This window comes from Cololabis saira, chromosome 10 (genome assembly GCF_033807715.1).
Source record: "Cololabis saira isolate AMF1-May2022 chromosome 10, fColSai1.1, whole genome shotgun sequence".
Lineage (NCBI taxonomy): Eukaryota > Metazoa > Chordata > Actinopteri > Beloniformes > Belonidae > Cololabis > Cololabis saira.
In genome coordinates, this window is record NC_084596.1 from 40,687,497 (window position 1) to 40,714,674 (window position 27,178).

The window sequence follows — 27,178 nt, forward strand, 5'->3', positions numbered from 1 at the left end:
ACGAAGCAAATTCTACGGAAGAGTATTAGGGCCAAGCAGGAGAAAAATAAAAAGGAGGAAGATTTTTTTTTTTTATGCACTTCGAGAAAAAAGTCAAAATGTAGAGAAAAAAGTCCAAATTTGATGACGATATTGATTTGAAACACATATCACACATATGCAGTTGCATAACTTCAGAAACGTCCCCTTAACGTTACACTCCAAAGATGTAAGTTAGTTAAGCCGGGCAGACACTGTGCGATTGTCGGTTCGTTTTGAACTGATTTTCCAGTCGTGCGACTATTTTTTGGATCGGGCCAGATTTCTACCCAATCGTTGGTCGTGCCTCGTGCAGTAAACGCGGGGTAACGACGAGAGAGTAACACAAATCGTGTGCTCGCAAGAAAATCAAACGTGTTTGAAATCCTGGTCGCTCCTCGTGAAGGAATCGCACAGTTGAAGCAGCTACGACCCGATTGGATCATCCTTTCACAGAGAGCATGCGCAATCTCTGATGTCACGTCAAAAACTATTATTTGTAGTTTAAAGGAGCATGAGGCTCCTTTTAAGAAATGAGACTCTCTAGCGCCACCCTTCACCACGACGGCCGTCGGGGGTACTGCAGCCAACAGTGAAGCCGGCACGGGAGAACGGGGAGAACGCGCATGCAGCGTCATGTGACGTCACATCCGCAGCCCAGCGCGGGAAAAGCGGCCTCCGAATTGCAGCACATTTTGCAGCAACAGCCTGTTCAAAGCAATGGAGAGATACACTAGAGGGCTCATTCTTTTTGGTTTGGAACGCTTCATCTGACATTATTACTAGAAAACTTAAAACGTATACGAATTTTTTTCATAAATCCTGCCTCAATCCTGCCTCATGCTCCTTTTAAAGTGTTGCAAATTCACATTACAAATCATGTTTTAATTGCAGAAAAAAAAGACTGCATTTCTCACGTCTGCCCATCCAATTCCTTGTCCAATCACGACGTTGTCTAATCTTTTTTCATTTATCGCCACACAGAATGGCACAAATTGCTAAAGGCTGATTTATGGTTCCGCGTTACACCAACTTAGAGCCTACGGCGTCGATTTAACGCGGAACCATAATTCAGGCTTAAGGCAGGGTGTTTGTTTTTGCTGAGCATCTTCGGTGTCTCCCACTTCGGGGTTCCTCCACTTCCACTTCTTTTTGACGTTGCAGTTCCAGTAACAGAAGTCCGACGTGAGGATTATGATCGTATAGTGTTAGCAGACGGGTCATCCGAGCATCGGGTTGTACAGTGTGAGAGCATAAATCGTGGGCTGTGAACTTCTTAACTTTTGAACTCAGCGATCTAGTCGTGCAGTGTGAGATGGGGCTGAATCAAACGATTTAAAATATCTCAGTGTATGCCCAGCTTTAGTTAGTTACGGCTGCTGCTGTAGAGCTGTCAGTCGCTCTCCTAACTGGATTTGATGGGCCAGAGGAGACATTTCAACTTTATTCACCAAATTGTATTTCAACTTTATTGTCGAAATTTCAACTTTATTCACACAATTGTATTTCAACATTAATCTCGACATTTCAATCCTTTTCTTTAATTGTATTTCCTCTCTATCCTACGGAAGAGTTTTAGGGCCAGGCAGGAGAAAAATAAAAATAATATTTTAGAGGTCGAAATGTCGAACAGACAAAATGTCGAGAATAATGTTGAAATACAATTTCGAGAAAAAAGTCGAAATGTTGAGAAAAAAGTCCAAATTTCATGAATAAAGTTGAAATGTTGAGAAAAAAGTCGAAATTTCGACTTTATTCATGAAATTTCGACTTTATTCTTGAAATTATATTTCAACATTAATCTCAACATTTCGACTTTTTTCTCGCCATTTTCCACTTTTTTCACAATAAAAAAAAATCTTCCTCTCTCAAATATTTTTTCTCCTGCATGGCCCTTATACTCTTCCGTAAAATGTGGACCTCGCTGCAGCGTGATGTGTTAAAATGTGTCTGTCCTCCTCCTAGGTGTGATCGGCGCAGACGTGAAGGGGCGGGGCTTATCCTGCGAGCAGCAGCCAATCACAGCGCGCGTGGCGATGATCTGCGGGACGTCCACCTGTCACATGGCGGTCAGTGGTTCCACAGCTGCTGCTCACCTGACCGTTGACATTTTGAAGAAGAACCAACACTTGGAAAACACTTAAAATTAGCACCAGAGTTTCCTGTTTTACTGGCACGCAGGTTTGACGAAACCCTGCTCATCATCCTCAGCATGTTTCAACTCCATCTGACCTCTGCTTGCACAACTTCCTGACACGCTCACAGTGTGAACAATACAATACAAGTGTCTTTTTTTGAGCCTGAGCATATGATGATGTACACATATGTTTTCTCTTAAAATGGTTATTCACCAGGCCAGTGCTTTTTTCTTTTCAAATTTCTTAGATGTGCGGATGTACAGGACTGTCTCAGAAAATTAGAATATTGTGGTAAAGTTCTTTATTTTCTGTTATGCAATTTAAAAAAAAAAAAAAAAAAAAAAAAATGTCATACATTCTGGATTCATTACAAATCAACTGAAATATTGCAAGCCTTTTATTATTTAAATATTGTTGATTATGGCTTACAGTTTAAGATTAAGATTCCTAGAATATTCCAATTTTTTGAGATAGGATATTTGAGTTTTCTTAAGCTGTAACCATGATCAGCAATATTAAAATAATAAAAGGCTTGCAATATTTCAGTTGATTTGTAATGAATCCAGAATGTATGACATTTTTGCATTACAGAAAATAAAGGACTTTATCACAATACTCTAATTTTCTGAGACAGTCCTGTATTTTAGATATACTGCACAGGAGAGACGTCTGAAGGGATATGCATCCGTTTTGGTATTTCACACCTGCAGTACTTTCCAAACAAGTCCAGGCGGGAACGTTTTTCCCACTTTTACAATGTTGCCGTCGCTTTTCATGGCACTTACGAGGTATTTTAGCGGGGGGTGTGGGGGACAAAAATACCTCCCGCGAACACGCCCAGAGGTCACCGTCACATTCTTCTGGTGTCAGCATTTTCCACATATTCCCTACTGGGGCCAGGTGGGGAATGCAGGCGGGTCGGTCCGGCAGCCGGACCGTCTTCTTTCTCTGCCTTTTGAGATGTTTTACCGCCGTGTGTTGTGGAGAAATGCGTCGCTCTAAAACCTCCGAGCCCTTTTCTGCATCAACACGACCGTCACTGATAGAGCCGGGTATCATCACTGACCTCCCGATACGGTACAATTCTGATACATTAGGTCCCAAGTCCATACGGTTTCCGGTACGATTCGATATCGATATTCTAGTTACAATACCAATTTTGATTTATGTATCGACGATCGTTCCTACACATGTATATCATTAAAATATCGATATCTTTAACCCACCCTAGTCACTGAGGGGAACATGGCCATCCCAAAATGTTTCTAAAGGTAATTCAAAGTGCTTTACATCAACATTAAAAGAGGCAAGACACAATTAAAGAGTAAATTACAAATAAAATTAAATAACATGATAAGAAAAGAAGTAAAATAATAAAAAGCACAAGTTGTTAAGAAGTAAGGGCAATAGTGTACACCAGGTACACTATTCTTAAAATGGTTTTCTAATAATTACGTTTTTATACAGTCAAAACGTACAAAGACCGGGTCAAATACAGTATTACAAAAGTAATCTGTGCCGATTCGTGCAGGGAATCAAACCAATTTCACAATTCTACGTCATAATTCCTGCATTCAGGGCTTATCCATAACTTTGCGCGGTTTTCAAAAATCATAAGTAAAGAGTTAAAGAGTACGGTTAAATAACAAATAAAATGAAATAAAATTATAAGAAAAGAGGTAAAATAATAAAAAGCACAAGTGGTTAAAAAGTAAGGGCAGTAGAGTACAGCAGGTAAGTATTTATTTAAACAGTAATGTTTTTATCCTGATTTAAAGGAGCTGACAGTTGCAGCAGACCTCAGGTCTACAGGAAGTTTGTTCCACCGGTGAGGAGCAGAATAACTGAACGCTTTATTATTGATTAATGAATCATTTAAGGATATTAATATTGTGCTGTGTTGGGGGAAACGTGCAGATCCAGCCAAGTCTTTCTGGTTAAACATTTCAATGCTTTTGTCCCACTTTTGTCACCAAAGTGAGAAGCAAAGATGGGCAGAGGATCTTCATAGACCAAACACTCGCCGCTCCTGTTTTTTTAGGACATCTATCACCCACCGACATCAGCTGTTTGAAACTCATTCGTCCTTTTCTTTTCTTTTTTTCTCCATTTCATCTTATTCGTATTACAGAATTGTGCCTATACCAACGTTTTTGGAATCTGTGGCAGAACCTGAAATGTGAAAATGTATTGAAAAGGAACAAAAGACCCCAAAAAAACATGTATTATTTTGGGTTTAAATAAAAATCCAAGTAAATGTGAGAATCACTGCTTTGTAGGGGAGAGTTTCCACATCATCCCAACTTTTCTGGTCTCAGGTGAGTTAAAGAATTCCCTTTTGCTCCCCGTCAGGTGAGCGAGCAGCCAGTGTTCGTGCCGGGGGTGTGGGGGCCGTACCCGTCGGCCATGGTGCCGGGCCTGTGGCTCAACGAGGGGGGGCAGAGCGCCACAGGAAGACTGGTCAGTCCGCTTTAATTACCTGCTTTCACCTGCTTTCTGTTGAATATGAACAGAAAAAACTGCATAGACAAATGTGCAGGAATGTGTGATGTCAATATGCGTTAAAAGTGAGATAGATGTGGTAAACACACAGGGCCACATCAAAGGGTCTTTTTAGCTAAAAGAGGAACTTACACGGAAAAAAAACACCTTTTTCTGTAATTACGTGCTATAAATAAGTGCTTGTTCTTGTTTTGTGGCTGTTCAGACGTTGCTGCTTTACAAAATACAGATCAAGGAAGAGTTGTCCCCCCTCCTCACCTCCAACCGTTTACTCGCATTTACCCCGTTCACCTGATTAGATTCTCTACCAGCACTTTATCTCTTCTTTTATTAGATACAAAAATGACAGATTACTATTATATTTTTGTCTACTCTGAAATCTTGCCATCTGAGCATCGACTTAAAAACCAGGCCTGATAAACTGTATTCTCCGTTGCGAAATCAAACCTCTTATTGGAACTTTATTCTTTAACCATTTCTAAGCTGAACGTTTAGTTTCCATTTGTCAGTGAATGCAGTATTTTTAAAGACCAACAAGTCCAGCTCCTGAAATATCGAAGAAAACAGTTACATTGACTAGCTGACGAATAAATCACAGAGTTAATTGAACATAGATGTGATAAAGGAATTACGATGGGAAATCTTTTATTTTTTGTGGCCGTTACGTTACTTCAGCTTTCAGCTCTGTGGTTTGCTGTTTTAACAGTAGGGCAGTGTTGAAAAAATAGATTTTCCGATTGTAAATCGGTTCTCATATATTAATTCCTAAAAATCGGTTCGTATGTCTAAAGATTTTTCGATCGATTCTGTTTTTTTTTTAATTATTTATTTATTTATTTTTTCCATCATTACAACCTTTGGTATTTTTTTGTTAATGCCCAAAAAAAGGAATGTTTTGTTGTTTTGCCTTTTTTGAATATGTTTAAAGGTATGAAAACATTAAAGTTTTCAGTTATATTTGCATATACTGTCTTGGGGTGCCTTTTGCATAAAATGCTAAAAACCAAATTCTCAAAAATTAAAAACCGAAATAGACCGAAAATAGAATGTGGGGAAAAAGTAAAACTGATTTCATCCGTCTCTGTTTCCTGGATCTGTTTGGTAATTCTGACCCACGATGTTTCTGAAATCAGTTCTATCAGCATTCTGGGAGCTGATTGGTCCTTACAGCATCATTAGCTGCCAATACTTGCTGTTGAATCTCAATATAATACTAGTAGTAATATGTTACATAACTACAGTCATATAATTCATGCAACAGCTCAAAAAACAGTTTTAATAACACTAACCCAAATCAATGTCTGAATCTAATTGGATCGAATCAAATCTTGATAATTGATTCTGAATCTTAAGAATCGGAATCGAATCGATTATTGACATTTGAATCGATCCCCAGCCCTATGGTCCAGTTTAATACACGGCTCTCAACAGCTTTGTGTTTAAATGAGGGATTACCTACTGGCCTGGAGCGGCCTGGAAACTAGAAATATAAGTATTTGAGGATAACTTTACCAGTCAAGTATTTCTATCCCAATTTGGACTTTTAGATAACAGCATAAACCTGTATAGCCAGTATGTATACAGGACTATCTCAGAAAATTAGAATATTGTGATGAAGTTCTTTATTTTCTGTAATGCAATTTAAAAAAAAAAAAAAAAAAAAAAAAAAAAAGTCATACATTCTGGATTCATTACAAATCAACTGAAATATTGCAAGCCTTTTATTATTTTAATATTGCTGATTATGGCTTACAGTTTAAGATTAAGATTCACAGAATATTCAAATTTTTTGAGATAGGATATTTGAGTTTTCTTAAGCTGTAAACCATGATCAGCACTATTAAAATAATAAAAGGTTTGCAATATTTCAGTTGATTTCTAATGAATCCAGAATGTATGACATTTTTGTTTTAGTAATTGCATTACAGATCATCAATCACAATATTCTAATTTTCTGAGACAGTCCTGTAGCCCATGAAGAAGACGGATTAAGTCGACGTAGTTTCCAGATCTTGATGTAATGTCCGACAAGTTTGGATCAAAAAACCCCCACAGGCGTTCAGCTCTTAAAGGAGCATGAGGCAGGATTGAGGCAGGATTTATGAATAAAATCCATATACGTTTTAAGTTTTCTAGTAATAATGTCAGATGAAGCGTTCCAAACCCAAAAGAATGATTCCTCTAGTGTATCTCTCTTTTGCCTTGAACAGGCTGTGTGCTGCAAAATGTGCTGCAATTCGGTCCCGAATTTCCCGCGCTGTCCTGCGGATGTGACGTCACATGACGCTGCATGCACGTTCTCCCCGTTCTCCCGTGCCGGCCTCACTGTTGGCTGCAGTACCCCCAACGGCCGTCGTGGTGAAGGGTGGCGCTAGAGAGTCTCATTTCTTAAAGGGAGCCTCAAGCTCCTTTAAGCTCTGATTGCAACCATGTTCATAACGGCTAATTTTAAGGGGGTGGAGTCAGACTGGGGACCCAACCCACTTTTCTGAATAGTGCATCTCCTCTGAAGTTACTTTTGTAGCTTTGTAGAGCTGCAACAAATGCAGCCTGAAGTTAGGTTGGGTGGAGGAAGAGACGGGGAGGCTGGGTATTTGTACTCTGATCTGAGTTTCTGGGGTGGACCAGTGACAAGGAGGCTTTCGGATGCAGACCGCCTCCAACAAAACAAGAGCTGTACTGAGTCCTCTTTGAAATAACTGATTTTTTTCTTGACAAGTTAAGACCCCAATAAATTGTGTCACCTTGTGATAAAAAGGACATTACATGTGTCCTTGAACCTTTTTTTGGTTCAGTTCTGTTGTGTATATAGTCATGCGTTGCCAGTAGTAACGTCCTCACAGGGCTTTATTCAGTGGGGAACCTTCAGGGCCTTCTACGCCTTCAGAGAAGGCCTAAAAAAAACAAGAAATAATAATAAATGTAATAATAATAATAATAATAATAATGATTTAATTTAATACAATATATTTAACAGATTTTCTCTCAGCTATGTTCTAAAATTAAGTTTCCTGTCAAGTTCATGTCCTGAAAACCTGTTATCCAATCAGAATGGTCTGTCTCTATTAAGGCCCGGTTATCTGGCTCATTCATTGGTCAGGCTATGTGTGTTGGTGTGGAGAGTGACGGGCAAATCCACCTATCACGGTGTGATTTCAAGTGGGTGGGAATAAAACAAAAGCTCGTAGGCCTTCATGAAGTCTGAACATCAAATCTGAGTGGTGAGAGACGGTTGAGAGACGGAGTTAAATGGTGGAAGACGAGAGTGACGTTGTGGCTAGTTTGATAGCATCCCCTTTTTCAAGGTGGCTTTTGACATGACCCTCGGACTACGTTCACACTGCAGTTCCCAAGTGACCCAAATCCGATTTTTTGCTCATATGTGACTCAGATCTGATTTGTTTATGACAGTGTGAACAGCACAAGTCACATGGAATCTGATCTTTTCAAATCAGATTCAGGTCGCTTCCATATGTGGTTCTAAATCGGATACAGGTCTGATGTTTTGCAACGCGACCTCAGTGTGAACAGCCAGGTCGGAATTAATGCGACTTTGACGTCACTTGAGAGCGACCGTTGTCATAATACTGCGCTGGCGGGGGCGGGAGTCACTCAGAAGCGTGGCGCTTACCTGGAAGAGAGGAAGAGAGGCGCTGACAGATGTATTGGAAGGTAGCCCTCGACATCCTGAAATTCTGGATGAAACACATTGAGACACATTTTAAAAGATAATGTGAACAGCCACACAAAAAAATGGGATATGGGAAAAAATCGTAATTGAGCTTTAAGGCCTGCAGTGTGAACGTAGTCTCAGTGACATTCTGGGTGACATTCTGGGTGACCTCGTTCTATATTTCCAGATTTCAGCTTTAGAGTATGTTTATTTAATTTCAACTATGACTACGTTGACATGCAATCAAAATTCGGGTTATTGCTAATATTCCGGTTACTGAAACATTAACCTCCGGCGTAGGCTCTGCGTCGATTTAACGCGGAACCATAAAGGCTTCACTTTGAACGGCTGGTTCACACCGACGTCCAGCGGTTGGAGTTACTTTGTCAGACCTCCCGGAATAACAGCAAGCACAGCGTTCATATTTTTCACTTCTTTTTTTACACTGTCTGTGTGAGATGGGTGCGCATAGAGTCACAGATCAGCAGCGATGGTGATGTGTGGAAAAAACCACCGGGTCGCCGCAAACATACACCTGCCTAAGCCACTCATCATCATCCCTTCATCCATCCAGCCCTTTTTGAACATTTCTGCATTTGTAGACGGTAGAAAGTACAGGGATAGCGAGATTTACATGAAGTTGAGAGAAAAGTTGCGCGAAGCAGCATTTGTTTTGAATTTGGATACAGGAAGAAGAAGCAGAAATGACGGGAATTGCGTCATCACGTTCTCCACGCGTCGCTGGTTTGATCGGGATATCCCGAATGATTAATTACCATGTAAACAGGGATAACCCTGTTTACTCACGCATGTAAACTGAATATTCCGAATGTTTCAGTAACCGGAATATTAGCAATAACCCGAATTTTGACTGCATGTCAACGTAGTCATTCGGAATATTCAGTTTACATGCGTGAGCAAACAGGGTTATCCCTGTTTACATGGTAATTAATCATTCGGGATATCCCGATCAAACCAGCGACGCGCGGAGAACGTGATGACGCAATTCCCGTCATTTCTGCTTCTTCTTCCTGTATCCAAATTCAAAACAAATGCTGCTTCGCGCAACTTTTCTCTCAACTTCATGTAAATCTCGCTATCCCTGTACTTTCTACCGTCTACAAATGCAGAAATGTTCAAAAAGGGCTGGATGGATGAAGGGATGATGATGAGTGGCTGAGGCAGGTGTATGTTTGCGGCGACCCGGTGGTTTTTTCCACACATCACCATCGCTGCTGATCTGTGACTCTATGCGCACCCATCTCACACAGACAGTGTAAAAAAAGAAGTGAAAAATATGAACGCTGTGCTTGCTGTTATTCCGGGAGGTCTGACGAAGTAACTCCAACCGCTGGACGTCGGTGTGAACCGGCCGTTCAAAGTGAAGCCTTTATGGTCCGCGTTAAATCGACGCAGAGCATACGCCGGAGGTTACGTAACCTACGGCGTAGGCTCTGCGTCGGTTTAACGCGGGACCATAAATCCGCCTTAAGGCTGCACCGGCGTGGGAGAGATGGATGACTGAGGGGGAACAGTTTCTCCAGGAGTGGAAAGCAGCGCCAGGCAAGTTATGCCACAGTTTGCAGATGGATTGTTGATCCGTGGGCTAAGGTGTCTGCTGGGACTATTTTGCGAGCTTTTGCAAAAGCATTTCGAGGCGCCGCGCGGCACGGAAAGAGACTCTGACAGCGAGGAATCCGGACTGGCACAGCTGATTTAGCGCAGCTCTTTAATGCAGACACAGAGGATGAGACTTCGATGGGGTTGATTAATGTAAAAACTGAAATAAAGTAAATCAAAATAAGCTTTGCTCCGGCTCTATTTTTAAAAACGCACACTTGCGTGCTTGTGTGCGTGTTCCGCGGCGCGTGTGTAGACGGCGCACCGTGTGTGTGTGTTTTAATTACACAAATGACACAAAAATGAGGGTATGCCTTTCCACACAGCACGCCGAATGGTCGTGAAAATACGGTATTTATATATGAAATGTCAGAATAGGTCATTTTTTGACGACACACCAGGGTGCCGCAACACCCCGGTCGAGAAAGGCTGGTTAGAAGAACTTCCTGGACTCAAAAGACCAGGATTCCTTGCGAACAGAGCATGCACAGAAAACAAATTCCTGTTCCGTTTGGTCGGGATATTCCATTTGGCCTTTATATGACTGAATATTCGGGTTTTAAAAGGAGTAACCCAGGGGTAATATTCGGGTTTTTAAAAACCGGAATATGAGCAAATTCGGGTTATTTAAAGTGTTTACATGGCTGTAGAAATTCGGGTTATTGCCAATATTCGGGTTTTAAAAGGGTTATTGAGTGCATGTAAACGTAGTCATGTAGCCTAAATGGACTCCAGTTTTGTAAAGTTAATGTTGAGAATGTTTCTTGTTGTGGAGAATGTTATTGACGTTATGGTCTATTTGTCTACATTCTTGTCATCGTTAATTCAATTTGCACTTGTTAAACCCTTTCAATTAATTGTACTGTTGCTTTTTTCCACAATGATTTCTTGTCTCTGTGATGAGGTGAAGGCCCAGCGGTCGTGCTCACGCTTCACCACTGGCTTTATTTCACCTGAAACCCTTCTCAGTTTGGATTATGACATGAACACAGATGCTGCTCTGCCTCCTCAGATTGAGCACATGGTGAAGGGCCACGCTGCGTATTCCCAGCTCCAGGAACAGGCTCGCCACAGGTAAGTCATGCTCTTCCCATAAGTCTTTACCACAGCTGTGCTCCTCATCAGCCGCTGAGAACAAGGACACATGATACCTAAATTTGCTTTCGTAAACGGAAATTATGACTAAATATCGTCGTCAACGAACCTTTATCACCTGAGGAAAACGAGACGAGATGCAACGAAAATGCTGGTCATGTGACGATAACGATAATTAAATATATAATGCAATATCGTAGACGGATAAAAACGAGAATAAAATGTAAATTAAAAAATAAAAAACTCTGCTAAAATGTATCTCCATTTTGGTTGACCAAAACGAGACGAAATGTTCTGACAAAGATCCTTAATCTCCATTTTTTAAGTAGTTTCCTCTGGTTTTCAACCAGTTTAATCTTTAGATCTTTGGACAGACTTTCCTACATAGACGTGGAAAAGAAAACTCAATGTGTCGTCAAAAAAGAAAAAGATGGGGAGAAATGTGGAAAAATAAATATGTTATAAACTCAAATTAGAGTCTTCTGTATCTGGAATGAATGTATTATTGAGTCTATAAGGTAACAATAATATAATAATAAGATAACCTTGTTTGAATTGTAAAATGGGTTTGGATAAATACAATCTTTGACTAAAACTAGACTAAAATGGTCCTGGACAATTCTGACTAAAATAAGACTAAAATGCTCAGACTTTTAGTCGACTGAAACTAAAACTAAAATGATATCTTGACCCAAAGACTAGACTAAAACTAAAATTGAAACAGGCTGACAGAAACAACACTAATGATACAAAGTTCTCTTTGTTAAAGGAGCTTGAGGCCGGATTGTGGCAGATTTTATGAAAAAAATCCGTATACATTTTAAGTTTTCTAGTAATAATGTCAGATGAAGCATTTCAAACCAAAAAGAATGAGCCCTCTAGTGTATCTCTCTGTTGCCTTGAACAGGCTGTGTGCTGCAAAATGTGCTGCAATTCGGTCCCGAATTTCCCGCGCTGTCCTGTGGATGTGACGTCACATGACGCTGCATGTGCGTTCTCCCCGTTCTCCCGTGCCGGCTTCACTGTTGGCTGCAGTACCCCCAACGGCCGTCGTGGTGAAGGGTGGCGCTAGAGAGTCTCAGTTCTTAAAAGGAGCCTCATGCTCCTTTTAAGATGAGGTGGAGTCATGTTAGTCATGTTCCCCTTCTTGTCTGAAGGAACATTTGTGCAGATTAAAAATGCCTTGTTGATTGTCCCGCTGACGTGGAACATCACCAAGAGATAAAGCGTCTGTACCTTTACTTCCACGACGAGGAAAAACGTTTCTGTGTTTTTTTTGAAACATGTCTTTATTACATTTTCCACATAATACACAACAATACAAAAACCCCATTTGGCAGCACAACGCAAAAACACACAACCAAAAACAAGACGAGGGCAAGGACATTAAAAAGAAAAGAAACACATTAACAAAATTAAAACAAGCTCATAACAGAAATAATAATTACAATAACAAACTAAATAGAAAAACGAAATAAATACAATAAAAATAAGAAGCATAATTAAAATGCAAGTATTTATATAAAGTATAAATGATCTCCACGATGCCTCTTCAGGTCACCTCACCGTATATTCATGCTTACAAGGCCTCATCAATATCACCATTTTTTAAGGAAAGCTAAGAACTTTCCCCAGATATCATCACATTCAAGGGGCCTTTTCTTGAAACAGTAGGTGAGTTTTTCTAGAGCCAGGCACGACGTTAATGTCTCAGCCAGAGGCCTAAGGTTGGACCCTTAAAGAGCATATTGCAGGTTGGAGACCCCCGTGAATCAATGTGTGGGAAAATAATGTAGGAACTGAATTTTCATTGAAATACGCATAAATATATACTACAGTGACCTCCGGAGTTGTTTTTGTGAGAGTATTTTACTTCCGCATCTGAAAAAGTTGAACCGGAAGTGACGTGACATCAGGGAGCGCGGTGAATTCAACAATAGGAAAAATAATGGATCTTAATGTTAGTTGTGACACTGAAGAGGTTGTGAATGTGTATTCACACCAATATGACGGGCCACAGCCTTATAATTACGAACCCGTTAGGCCCCCCACGTTCTTTTGATTGACAGCTGAAACTCGCTTTTTAAAAGGCTGATTTATGTGTCCGCGTTACACCAACGCAGACCCTACGGCGTAGGTTACGCGGCGACGCACAGAACGCTGCGTGCGCCGCGTACCCTACACCGTAGGGTACGCCGTCGATTTTACGCGGAACCATAAATCAGCCTTTATTCACTGCAGCACTCCTGCTCCGTGCTCCTGAAAGAAACTCCGAAAATAACTCCTTAAAAACGGGTGAGTACTTGTAATCTGTCTACGTTTGTACTTTCTAAACAGAAAACAGGCTTATTATCTTCTCTTTTTTCTGATTAAAAGCATCCGAAATAGCCGGGTATTTTTAAAACCGAATATTTCCCCGTATTTCCCCCCCTTTGTTTATAAAAAATGAGTATCCACATTACATCGTTGTTAAAAAAAAAAAAACCTTCCACACATAAACGAAGATCTGCGTTTTCGACCACATTTATAAGCATTCCAAACCTGTAGATCATCCGGTCATCCGGCCTCCGGGCCGCCTCTGCGGCGCAGCTCCCCGTGAGCGGCGCCTCATTTTCGGGTAACGAGCTGGAGTCCCCCCGGTGTCCGCTGCGGAGCTGCCGCGTTAATCGACGCAGCCCAGCTGCGCGTCGCCGCGTACCCTACGGCGTAGGCTCCGCGTCGGTGTAACGGTGTCAAGAGCAGAGACCATTTATTTAATAAATAGCTTGGAGGACAGATGGTGGATCATCTGCAGTTCTGGATCGCACGTTAGACGTCGGACTCAGAGCAGATTTGTTGTTGTTTTGGAGCATAATGTGACGTTGGAAAACGCAGAACTGCTCTCTGTCTCTGTCTACACGCATGTACATAAACGGAGTTTTCAAAAATCTTCACTTTGCCCGGAGTTTTTTTAAACATTCGTTTATTTGCGTTTTCATGTGGATGACAGGTCCAAACGTAGGAAAATATCTTCGGTTTAGCAGATACCCGGCTACGTGTGTACGGGGTCTGGGCATACAGATGGGGCAGCTGTGGAGATGCTCCCTGGTGTGACGTCATATGACGCGGTGTTCGAAAAAAAAAGCGTTTGTACGAGCTTGGCTAAAATCAGCCACTTTTTCCTCTGAATACGTGCCCTTATGTCTTGTAAAACATATTAAATCCTACATTAACTTCTCACATAGTCATTTTCACATAAGGTCAGGTATCATTTTTGAAAAAATTCTAACCTGCAATATGCTCTTTAACACTTTTCCAGCACGAGGCTATTGATCGTCTAGCTTGTAGTAAGCCACTCAAAACACACAATTTAATTTTTTATTTTGGACATGCTCAAAATTAAATACATATTGGGGCCCTTTCAGTAGTATTTAATCAAGATTTCATAAAAGATCCAACGGTGGCAACACTAGGTGATACCGGAAGGAATTGAGGGTAGAGGTAAAAAATATCTCTTACAGATATTACTGACAGCAGCAATTACATGCATCACTATTAAAGCAGCACAACGTAACTTTCAGCTTTTCTGAGTTTGGCGGCATCTTTTGGACAAAAGCGGTAGTGCTTTACCAGAAAGAACACTACGTTTCCCATGAGCACCAGCGCGTACTGCCGGAAAGATCCTGTCCCGTCGCTGCATTTGTTTTGATGAGAGGAGACGGGACACTTTTCTGTTTCACCAAGTGAACAGACAGAAAGCAAAAAAAAAGATGTTAAACTGGAAAGGAACTGGAACTGGAATTTACCGGGATACCTTAAACAAGGAAGCCAGGGAGCGGTATATGGAGAAAATAATGATTATTAATTATTATTAATTATAATAATAATTAATCCCTACTGAAGAGCCATGTGTTTCAATAAATTTGTATAATAGTACAACATACAGTACATGTTTTGTATCCCTCTTACTTCTCTTTTCTTTTTTTTTGACTGCTATATTATGGTGAAGAGGCTCCGAGGCGTGATTATTTTTGTTTTCCTCGTGAGATTATTTTTTTCCTCTGCAGCTACAAATAAGAGTTCATATTTTTTCCTCAACAAACTAGTTTTATCTGAAGATTGGGGTTAATTGCACCGCAGAGAGCTGGCCAGCAACTGCGTTTAGCTGGAGAAGTGGGGAATAAATCCCGTGTTTTGATCCGACCCGTCTGTGTGAGTGTTTGTGGTGTACGTTGCGTGTCGCCACGTACCCTACGCCGTAGGTCTGCGTCGACTTAACGCAGAACCATAATTCAGGCTTTACTGTGTGGAAGCCGGTGTTTGGTCGTTACAGCCGCGATCCAAAGCGAGCCGACGACTCTTTCACTCTTTTACTTTGTTATATCAGATACTTGGCCTGCGTGGTTCTGCCTCCGAGCAGGAAACCGTTGAAAAGTTAAACCATTAGGATCTTTTCCCCACGTCTGTTATGTGGAGCTGCTGCAGCCACAACGGCTCAGTTATGGTTCTACGTCAAAATGACGCCGTGCCTACGGCGTGTGGTTTGGATCGACGCAGAGGACACGCCGTCACCTGCGCCGTCACTGACGTGCACCTCCTGAAAATTGTAACTACGCGTCGAGGACACGCCGACCACACGCAGACCAAGAGCGCTGTGATTGGTTCGTTTGAAAGCGAAGCATTTCTGGTTTCCGGTTTGAATCAGTAGTGAACTTCCAGGGCTCTTTTCTTCGTTTATGTGTGATTTTTTTTGTTTTTGTTTTTTGCACAATAGTTGTCCTTATTTCTTTGATTTACTGTGACCGGAAAAAGTCGGATAAACCATTCAGAAAAAGATCGCTAACTAGTGGCCGCGGGGGGTACTGCACCGCGACCAAATGGAGAGACGGAGAAGTCTGAAGGGTTCAGCACGGCGTCACGGCTGCGGCGTGTGCTCTGCGTTGGTGTGACGCAGAACCATAACTGAGCCAAGGCTTACCAGCTTCTGCTGAGCTCTGCGCTCCACGCCCCGCCCATTTTCGTCTCGACTGCGAATCGGGAAGGAGGGGGAAGTGACGTATGCCGTAAAGCAGTCAAAGTCGTAACGATTTGTAGTTTTTTAGTGTGGAAGTGTTCCTACCATGCTCCTCAAAGTTACATAGTGCCAGTGAAGGCGATACAGACCCCTCAGACCATGACAGAGGTTCATTAAACCTGTTGGAAGTTGATGTACCATCACAATGACTCTGGAAATATGATATTAAGGTGGAAAAGTTACGTAGTGTCGCTTTAAGTGGTTAAAAGCTGACCCCCAGAACCCCAGAAAAGCGTTTTTCTTAAAGGAGCATGAGGCAGGATTGAGGCAGGATTTATGAAAAAAATTTGTATACGTTTTAAGTTTAAGTAATAATGTCAGATGAAGCGTTCCAAACCAAAAAGAATGAGCCCTCTAGCGTATCTCTCCGTTGCCTTGAACAGGCTGTGTGCTGCAAAATGTGCTGCAATTCCGGGCCGGAATTTCCCGCGCTGGGCTGCGGATGTGACGTCACATGACGCTGCATGCACGTTCTCCCGTTCTCCCGTGCCGGCTTCACTGTTGGCTGCAGTACCCCCAACGGCCGTCGTGGTGAAGGGTGGCGCTAGAGAGTCTCATTTCTTAAAAGGAGCCTCATGCTCCTTTAAAAGGTGGAGCCCTGTTATGGTTCTGTTAACGCAATTAATAGACTCTCCTACACATTCTGAGTATTTTCTGCACTATAAGGTGCACTGCATTATAAGGCGCACCTTCAATGAATGACGTATTTTAAAACTTTTTCCATATATAAGGCGCACCCCATTATAAGGTGCACTAAATATATGGTAAAATACCGTACTATAGTGGCTGGGGTTAGTTACGTATCTACCTGATGGAGCTGCGCTACAGGAAATGCTACAAAATCCTACAGCAAATGCAAAAAAAAAAACAAGAAGAAAAGTACAGTATGTCAAACTTTATTAACAAAATAAAAACCAGCTTTGCTCCGTCTCCTCAAAGTTGCCATTATGCGAGTCAGCGTCGCTGCTGTTGTCTGGAACGTCTGTGACGATTCCTTTTTTTTTTTTTTATCAAATTTTTATTTTATTTTCACTCAAACAGAAAACCAACAATCAATGATGTACAGGCACTGAATATGTTACATCAATCCCCCCACCCCCACCCTACCCACCCGGACACACATAAAATGAAATAAACTATTACAGACCAGGACAATTATCTGACGTCTGTATATGAAATCAAAATAAAATCGAGACAGGGCGGCTAAAGCAAGCAACAAAAAAAAAAAAAAAAAAGAGAGAGAGTCGCGGATTTGTGAAACAGTGAATATAGAACCTCACGGTGCTAAGCAAGTTAAGTCAAATACACAACAAAAAAAAAAGACACGAGGATCAAAGCAAGCGCTTCAGTGCTTCAGCTGTGGTGAGCCACATATTCACATTCGCCTCTTTGGCCCCATTTATACGGGCTGTCGATAACTCCATGTAAGTAACATCAAGAAAAGTCAAGATCCATTGTTTGATGGACAAAGTATGAGGGGGCTTCCAACGTACTGCTATCATTTTCTTAGCAGCTGTTAGACCTGCTAATATGACCCGTTTCTGACGTTCAGGGACTGGAAGTGCGTAAAGATCATTCAGTAATAACACTGGTATGGTCACAGGTAATGTCTCTGATATGAGTGTCGTCAGCTCAGCGGCCACGCCCTGCCAAAACCGAGCGACGGGGGGGCACTCCCACACCATGTGGAGAAAAGTGCCAGGAGTTTTTAATGTACACAGGGTGCATGAGGGATCACTCATTTCATAAAATGTAGCCTACGAGGGGTCAGGTAGGTCCTATGCACAAAATTATGATGGATCTGTTGATGGTCAGGATTTCGAGAGGCAAGTTTGATATTGGCCCACACCTCGTCCCAGTCAAAATCCTGAACCAGTCCGGGGACATCACCCCTCCACAACCTGTCTACTGGAAGCGTTTTGTAGGAGGCCTCAAGCATGTACAAATACAAAGTGGATACCATTCCCCTCAAGGGTCTATTAGTAATGATCAACTCGTGAAGTGGATGTGTAGGTAGCGGGTGCTGCCAAGGTACACCGTGTGCTTTAAGAGAAGCTCTCAGCTGCAAATAAAAAAAAAAGGAAGTGCCTGGTAAATTGAAGTTATTCTTAATGTCCTGAAAAGAGCGTAAACCATCTAAGCTGAATATATCACCCAAAAACTGTACACCTCCCCTTTCCCACTGAGAATAGGTGATAGGTCTCCCCCCGATCAGCAAGTCCTTATTATTGAAAATTGGTGATTGTAGGTGCCATCTACAAGATATATTACAAACCCTTTCTACAGAGCGCCAAACCCGAATCAGATGGGACACAATGGGGCCGCAGCGCAGCTGACACTGCCTCACAGAGATATTCGCAAATAAAACATCTGCCAAAGACCAAGGGTGCACCATTCTTTCTTCCATCGTGCGCCAGGAAACCGACGTCTGAGAGTCAAACCATGTGACCAGGGGTCTGAGAGAGAAAGACCAATGATAAAATTTGAAGTTGGGAACTGCTAAACCTCCATCTAATCTCTTGCGCTGGACAGTGGCAGATCTGAGGCGGGGTCTCTTGCCATTCCAGATAAATCTTGAAACAGCCGCCTGCAGTTTACCCCAGTATCCAGTAGGGGGAGGGAGGGGGACCATAGAGCTAACAAAGTTTATTCTGGGCAATACATTCATTTTGACAATAGAAATGCGAGCCTGAAGTGAGTTGGGCAGGCTGGACCATCTCTCCAAATCACTCAAGACCTTATTCAGTACCTCAGTATAATTGTGCTTCACAATAAGGTGTAAAGAGGGAAATATCTCAATGCCCAAATATTTGAAATGTGGAACCGAGGGAATATTAGGAGGTAAAACAGAGTCCCTAGTCACTTTGTTCAATGGCAGCAGAGCCGACTTCGACCAATTAATTTTGAACCCTGATAGCGAGCCAAATTCATCCAACATTGATAAGAGGTGGGGGGCAGACTGTAACGGGTCGCCAAGAAAGATTAAAATATCGTCAGCGTAAAGCGCCAGGTGGTGGAGTGTGTTATGAACAGTTATGGGCTTAATAACCGGTGATAATCGGATCATCTGCGCTAGGGGTTCAAGAGACAGAGCAAACAGCGTCGGGCTCAAAGGACAGCCCTGACGAGATGATCTAGTTACTGGGAACAGAGTGGAGCAAATGTTACCTGTAAGAACCATTGCAGAGGGGTTTGAGTATAATAGCTGTACCATTTTCACAAAATCGTCTCCAAAACCCATCACCCCCAACACCGACCACAAAAAGGACCACTCAAGGCGATCGAACGCCTTCATCGCGTCAAGGGATAAAACAGCTGCCGGATGTTTGATGTCTGTTGCGGCGTCGATTACGTGCAACAGTCGGCGGACATTGTCAGGGGCTAGACGCGATTTCATAAAGCCTGTCTGGTCACAGTGAACCAGTGACGAGATATGCGGTTGCAGACGTCGAGAGAGAGCCTTGGCATAAATTTTTACGTCGGCGTTCAACAGACTAAGGGGCCTGTAATTACCACATTCCGTCGGGTTTTTATCCTTTTTCAGTAGTAAGGTGATTACAGCTGTATTCACATCCCTAGAAAAAGCCCTTCTCCATCGAAAAATGGATCATACTGAGAAGCAGCGGGCCAAGAAGGTCCCAGAAGGCCGCGTAAAATTCTGGCGGAATGCCATCGAGACCCGGTGATTTGCCCCTTTGCATACTGAGCACAGCCCTCTTAAGTTCTTCAAGAGAAAAGGGTTTTGCCAACTCATTTGCCGCCTCCACCACAAGACGAGGTAACTTTAATTGGGCCAAATAATCGTCACATTTATCTTTGTCGAAAAGTATGTCTGATTCATACAGGTCAGAGTAAAAACTGCGAAAAGAGTCATTAATCTGCATTGGGTCGGTGGTAATAGCTCCTGACTGTAATTTGATAGAGGAGATATCTGAAAACTGCTCATTTGACCTAATCTTCATCGCCAAAAGGTGGCTGGGCCTTGACCCATGAAAATAATAACGCTGCCTAGTCCTGTGGATTAAGAATTCTGATCGGCGTCTGAGGATGGCATTGATTTCTTTTTTGATCACCTCACGCTGCAAGACTATCTGTTCTGAGTAATTAGCAGACAACGCGGATTCTAGTTTTGCAAGTTTGTTTTCCAATTCATGTAATTTAGAAATTTGCATCTTGCGCTGGTTGGAGGAAAACCATGTGGCATTACCCCTGATAAAACCTTTAATTGAGTCCCAAAGTATTCTAGGATCGTCGACTGAACCAACATTGAACTCCAAGAATTCCTTAAGTTTTTCTGTAAATTGTGCCCCAAACTCTTCTTGTCTTAACAGGGTCGTGTTAAGGCGCCATTTTGGTGCACGAGGGGAAGCGTTAATGAGCACCGATGAACAAAGCACACCTTTATGATCGGAGAGGGCCATGGGAAGCAGAGAAACACTGTGAATATTAGAGAAGAGTTTAGGGGACGCAAATATGTAGTCAATTCTTGAGCAAGATTTGTGTCGAGCAGAGAAAAAGGAGTAGTCTTTGATTGATGGATTAGTCGAACGCCACAGATCTGTGAGCCCCAAGCTGCTAGCCCACGTCTGTAAAGCTGTGGACGCTAGTTTCTGATCCCTTGTCTCGGATTTACTTGACCTGTCATTGGCTGCACTCCAAACAGCGTTAAAGTCTCCCCCCACCACTAACAAATAATCATTCAGTTCCAGCATACTATTTGTCAAGTTTTCGTAAAAGACCCTATCAAAACAGTTTGGCGCATACACCGATATGAAGGCAACTTTCCTGCTGCTAATTTCTGTCTTCACAATTGCCAGCCTGCCCTCCTTGTCAGAGCATGTGTCATGGATTTTAACTTTAAAGTTACGTCTGGCAACAACCGCCACACCCTTGGTCTTCGTACCAGACGAGGAGGAAGCTATCACATGATAATGTTTATCTGCCAGGCGTCTGACATCAGCAGCCAAGAGATGCGTCTCCTGTACCAATGCAACATCTATTCTCCTTCTGCGAAATAAACTCAAGGTGCTAATCCTCTTGTGAGGGCTATTCAGGCCGCCCGCGTTCCAGCTCAAAATATTAAGTTCAGGCATAATTTAGAATGAAGCCTCTATAGCGGATGCGGACAGAGACATGAAAACAGCCCCTGCGACCCTCTGAAATGATGAACCCAAGCAGATGTGAGTATAACTTAAAACAGTCAAGCCTCTCTCCCACCACACAAACAGAATGTGAACACAAAATCCACGATGTGAGCCGCTCCACATCAAAACAAATAGTGAAAAAATAAAATAAACGTTTAAACCCACCCCCCACCCAACCCACCCCCCGAAAGGGCCAGAAATATGCCCTAACTAACAAACCTTCCCTAATACTTGATTCCGTGACCATAGTCGGAAATAGGGCAGCAGTAGGGCAGCAGCAGCCAGCCCCTCCCCTCCCAGACTGTATCAATAACGAAAAACATGTCAAAGAAGTCATCCCTTCAATACTTAGAACTACATGCATGAACCGTGCACAAGGAGCTGCGTGTAAAAATGTACCGACCTATTTATGATGCATGAGATACAACACAATAGCCATAATTAAAACTATAAGACTGAGGTAGCTGCCTTACCATTAAAGTGTTGGCTACACCAAGGGCAAAACTGAGATCTACCCCCTGATGTGAGAAAATCTCTTGAGCGTGTAAAAACAGAAATGCCCCTCTGCTAAGGCTGCAATATACCATAAAACTAAAGATAAATCAAATCCAGCAGGAATTCTGTGGTGACAACGGTAACTTATAACACTCATGAAGATCAAAGTTGTTGACATTGTACATAACCATGACAGCAGTGACTGATATTATTAGAAGAGAGAGAAAGAGAAAAAAAAAAAAAAAAAAAAATCTATCCAGTCTTGAAGCTAAACAGTCACTTTAAGAATGTTCAAAATGTTGAGCATATACGTCGCCAACTTATAACTATGACAGCAGTGACTGACATTTTAGAAAGAAAAAAAAAAATAAATTAATAAAAAAAAAAAAAAAAAATAAATAAATAAATCAATCAATTTAAAAAAAATAAATAAAATAAAATAAAAATAAATAAAAATGTCCAGCCTTGAAGCTAAACAGTCCCTTCAAGAAAGTTCAAAATGCTGAGCATATACGTCGCCAACTTATAACTATGACAGCAGTGAGTGACATTTTAGAAAGAAAAAATTAATAAATCAATTAAAAAAAAAATAAATAAATAAATAAATCAATTAAAAAAAAAAAAAATGTCCAGCCTTGAAGCTAAACAGTCCCTTCAAGAAAGTTCAAAATGCTGAGCATATACGACGCCAACTTATAACTATGACAGCAGTGACTGACACTTTAGAAAGAAAAAATAAATAAATCAATCAATTAAAAATAAATAAAATAAATTAAAATATTAGAGCAACTCAGACTGTCAATAAGAGCAGTAGAAAAAAAAAATATATATAAGAGGGATTAAACCCGCATCTGGAGAAATCCAGTCTTTAAACTAAACAGTCACTTTAAGAATGTTCAAAATGCAGAAATAAAGTCTTATATGCGAATTACCTTGTTCCACCACTAGAGCAAGTGCATAAAGTTAAATGGAATATGAAGCGTGAAAGAAAAAGAGATGTCCATTCACCGTGATCCGTTGCGGCATACATCGTTCAGGAATATTATCAGCTGATGAGTCCCACATCCATCCAGGCGATGTGACGGGGACGCTATGGATCCTCCGCCGCCGCCGCCTGCGCGGCGCCGGCCCGCGTGTGTCGGCTCACAGCCCCGCCAGCCAGAGCCCGAGGGGACCTCTCCTGCGTCGTTCTCGGCTGAGAGTTGAGGAAATCCTCCGCTTCTCTGGGGTTGTTGAAGACACGATAATCCCAACCATCCTTGACTTTGAGGGTCGCTGGATAGAGGAGGAAAAATTCAACCCCTCTCTCGCGTGCGGTGTCCATCGCCTGGGTGAAAGCCTGACGCCGCTTGACTGTGTAATTACTATAATCGGCGGCAAATCTCACTCTCCTGCCGTCAATGGTGACCGGGTCTTTCCTCGCCGCCCGGAGAATATCCTGCCGTGTCGTGTAGCGGAGTACGTTGAAGATGAGAGTGCGGGGCCGGTCTCCTGCAGGACGTCCATTGTATATGCGGTGGGCCCGCATGATCTCCGGTTGCCCAGGCTGAAGAGACGGGAACCACTTCGGGAGTGTGCGGTTCAGGTATTGCACGCCGTTCGATCCCTCGACACCCTCTTTCAAGCCGATGATGCGTATGTTGCAGCGTCTATTCCTGTCCTCCATGTCCGCCATCTTGAGTTCCAGTGCGCCCAGCGCCGCCTCGTGGTTTGCAACCGTCCTCGAGTTATCATTGACGGTGCTTTTCAGAGTCAAAATATCCGCTTTCACCACACCAATACTGGCCGATAGTGAGGTCAGCTCAGATTGAATCGTGTCCAGCTTGTCCTCTGTGGATTTAGCCGTCTCGTTGAGTTGTACGAACCGCGGCTCTAGATATTCACGTTGTCTCTCCATTAGCATGTCTGCCATAGCTTCCTGTTCGGAAACACGAGCTCCTTTGTTCGACTTCGTAGAGCCTCCACCTGTACTGTTCTTCTTCCCAGCCTCCGTCATTTTGTCACAAGCAATTAAAAACGTCACAAATATCCGGGTAAAAATAGACTTAAAGGGATAAACTAGGTAAAAACGGGGAGGTTAGGGCAAGCGCGAAGAGCCTAAGCTGCCATCTTGTCCGGCCGGTCACGTGACCCCCCCGTCTGTGACGATTCCTGACGTTTTTAGCACCGTTACTTCGGCGACACCAACTACATTAGCCACAATCCCCCTGACTACAGTAACAGAAATTACCGTAATGATCATATATAAGGCACACTGCATTATAAGGCGCACTGCCGGTTTTTGAGAAAATTAAAGGCTTTTAGGTGGACCTTATAGTGTGGAAAATACGGTAATACATAAGACCCTCCCCCACTCCACCCCCTTTTCATTTATTTATTTATTTATTTATCTATTAATTTATTTATTTTTATTTTCCTCTCCTTCTGTGTCTCACTCTTATCTTTATTGCTTTGCTAATTAAATGGTGCAAACTAGTCTGTGGGTACAGACGAATAAATGGAAAATGGTAGACAATGTGTATGTAAAGGAATGTATAAGTTACTGATACTGAAATGAAAACTAAGTTAAAAAAAACCACACACAATTTAAGGGCTTAGAGGAAGCGGGGCGGAAATACTTAGTGAGATATATTGCATCACCATCCTCCAAAAGGTTTGTGTGTTTTTACTCTGCTGTCCCAGAGTCCCCTTCACCGGGGAGAACATCTACACGTACCTGAACAGCCACTTGAGTGAGATGTCTGACGGGGGCTCGGCCGTGGATCTGCTGGCCTCCAGTCTGCACGTGTGGCCAGACTTCCACGGGAACAGGTCTCCCCTCGCCGACCCCACGCTGAAGGGCATGGTGAGGGCCGCTCGGGACAAAAAGTCCTCACAGTTTATGGCTTATTTTGTTCTTTGAAATGTCTTTTTTTTTTCTGAACTATGAGAACAGAAACCAAAACAAGTTAACATTTTATGAAGAAAGTCACATACAGTGAAAGTATTTAGACCCCTTGAAATGTTTCCCTCCGTGTTTCATTGCAGTCATTTGCTCAAATCAAGAAAGTTAATTTTATTTCTCATTAATGTAAACTCAGCACCCCATCTTGACAGAAAAAAACAGTAAACAACCTTGCAAATGTATTTTAAAAAAAAAAGTATTAGGGCCATGCAGAAGAAAAAATATTTGAGATGGGAAGATTTTTTTTTTATTGTGTACTTGGAGAAAAAAGTCGAAATGTTGAGAAAAAAGTTGAAATGTCGAGATTAATGTTGAAATACAATTTCAAGCATAAAGTCGAAATTTCGTGAATAAAGTCAAAATTTCATAAATAAAGTCCAAATTTTGAGAATAAAGTTGAAATACATCTTGACTTTTTTCTGGACACACAGTTTTCTAGGGGGCGCTGTTGAGCCATTTTGCCACGCCCATTAATGCAAACCATTAAATATCAAATTTTACGCCAGGCATGGCTTGCATGCAAAATTTGGTGACTTTTGGGGCACGTTTAGGGGGAAAAAAGGCCCTCCTTTTGTCAGAAGAAAGAAAGAAAGAAAGAAAGAAAGAAAGAAAGAAAGAAAGAAAGAAAGAAAGAAAGAAAGAAAGAAAGAAAGAAAGAAAGAAAGAAAGAAAGAAAGAAAGAAAGAAAGAAAGAAAGAAAGAAAGAAAGAAAGAATTCCTACAGATACAATAGGGCCTTCGCACTGTAAGTGCTCGGGCCCTAATAAAGTCGAAATTTCGCCTTTTTTCTCAACATTTCAACTTTATTCACAGAATTTTTACTTTTCTCAACATTTCAACTTTTTTCTCGAAATTGTACTTCAACATTAATCTCAACATTTTGACTTTCTCAACATATCGACTTTTTTCTCGACATTGACTTTTTTGAATAAAGTCGAAATTTCATGAAATTTTGACTTTTTTCTTTAAATTGTACTTCAACATTATTCTCGACATTTCGACTTTTTTCTCAAAGTGCATAATGAAAAAAAAAATCTTCCTCCTCTAAAATATTATTTTTATTTTTCTCCTGCCTGGCCCTAATACTCTTCCGTAGTATTCAGACCCTTTGCTGTGACACTCATATTTAACTCACATGCTGTCCACTTCTTCTGACTTAATAAAGTTATCTGAATCTGAATCTGATTTGTGTTCACCACTGATTTTTTGTGTGTTTGTTTGCAGGTGACTGGACTCTCCCTCTCCCAGACCCTGGATGACTTGGCTCTGCTTTATTTAGCCACCGTTCAAGCCCTCGCTGTAAGCGCCGGTGTAGCGCCAGCGTAGCGCCGGTGTAGCACCATTGCGCTCGTCGGTTCAGACCGTTTCCTCCGTCTTGGCACTGGTAGTGTCGGGTTAAGAAAGGAAGCTTGTCATTTCCTAACCCGACCCGTGTGGCGTCTTTTATTTCAGCTTGGCACACGTCACATTCTGGAGGCCATGACGGAAGCAGGACATGACGTCAGCACCCTCTTCCTGTGTGGAGGCCTGAGCAAGAACAGCCTGTTTGTGCAGGTTCATGCCAACGCTGCAGGTACGGAGCTGAGGGACAATGACTGCGTTTACATGCATCAATAACCCTTTTAAAACCCGAATATTGGCAATAACCCGAATTTGCACGGCCATGTAAACACCAATAACCCCTTTGAATAACCCGAATTTGCTCATATTCAGGTTTTTCAAAACCTGAATATGAGCCCTGGGTTACTCCTTTTAAAACCTGAATATTTGGTCATGTAAACGCCAAACGGAATATCCCCATCAAATGGAACAGGAATTTGTTTTCTGCACATGCTGTTCACAAGGAATCCTGGTCTTTTGAGTCCAGGAAGTTCTTATAAACACGGAGAAACACAAGACCAGGAGGAGACTAATCACTTCATAAATGTAATGAAGGATATGAACATTTCTGCATTTGTAGACGGTAGAAAGTTCCGGGATAGTCAGATTTACAAGAAGGTGAGAGAGAAGTTGCGCTAAGCAGCATTTGTTTTGAATTTGGATACAGGAAGAAGAAGCAGAAATGACGCTAATTGCGTCATCACATTCTCTGCGCCTCGCTAGTTTGATCCAGATATCCCAAATGATGAATTACCATGTAAACAGGGATAACCCTGTTTGGTCACGCATGGAAACGGAATATTCCGAATGTTTCAGTAACCGGAATATTAGCAATAACCCGAATTTTGACTGCATGTAAACGTAGTCAATGTGTCTGTGTCCAAACTCCTGTCAGAAGGGTTTTCCTTCATTTTCAGTCCAGCGTACCCCCCAAACAAAGATCAGTTTTAATTCTTTCTTATGAAAGACTTTTCTACGACTCTTCCACTTGATTGGAGTTGACACCTGTCCCTAAGTTGATACCTGTCCATGAGAATGACATGTCAAGGATTCTGCAGCGTTTAATGTGCACAAGCACACAGAACACTGACTTCCTGAAGCTTCCTGCTGCACAAA

The 27,178-nt window shown here is 42.0% G+C and overlaps 1 protein-coding gene across 2 annotated transcripts in view; it reads left to right on the plus strand.

Annotated features, from left to right (window-relative positions):
- The window catches only part of fggy (FGGY carbohydrate kinase domain containing), a 53,458-nt gene that overhangs the window by 20,247 nt on the left and 6,033 nt on the right, over nt 1-27,178 (plus strand). For both annotated transcript variants that reach the window (XM_061732915.1, XM_061732914.1), the window contains exons 8-13: nt 1,984-2,087; nt 4,509-4,616; nt 10,964-11,025; nt 24,421-24,583; nt 25,907-25,981; nt 26,135-26,255. In XM_061732915.1, coding sequence (XP_061588899.1) covers nt 1,984-2,087; nt 4,509-4,616; nt 10,964-11,025; nt 24,421-24,583; nt 25,907-25,981; nt 26,135-26,255 — 633 coding nt within the window. The remainder of the gene's footprint in view (nt 1-1,983; nt 2,088-4,508; nt 4,617-10,963; nt 11,026-24,420; nt 24,584-25,906; nt 25,982-26,134; nt 26,256-27,178) is intronic.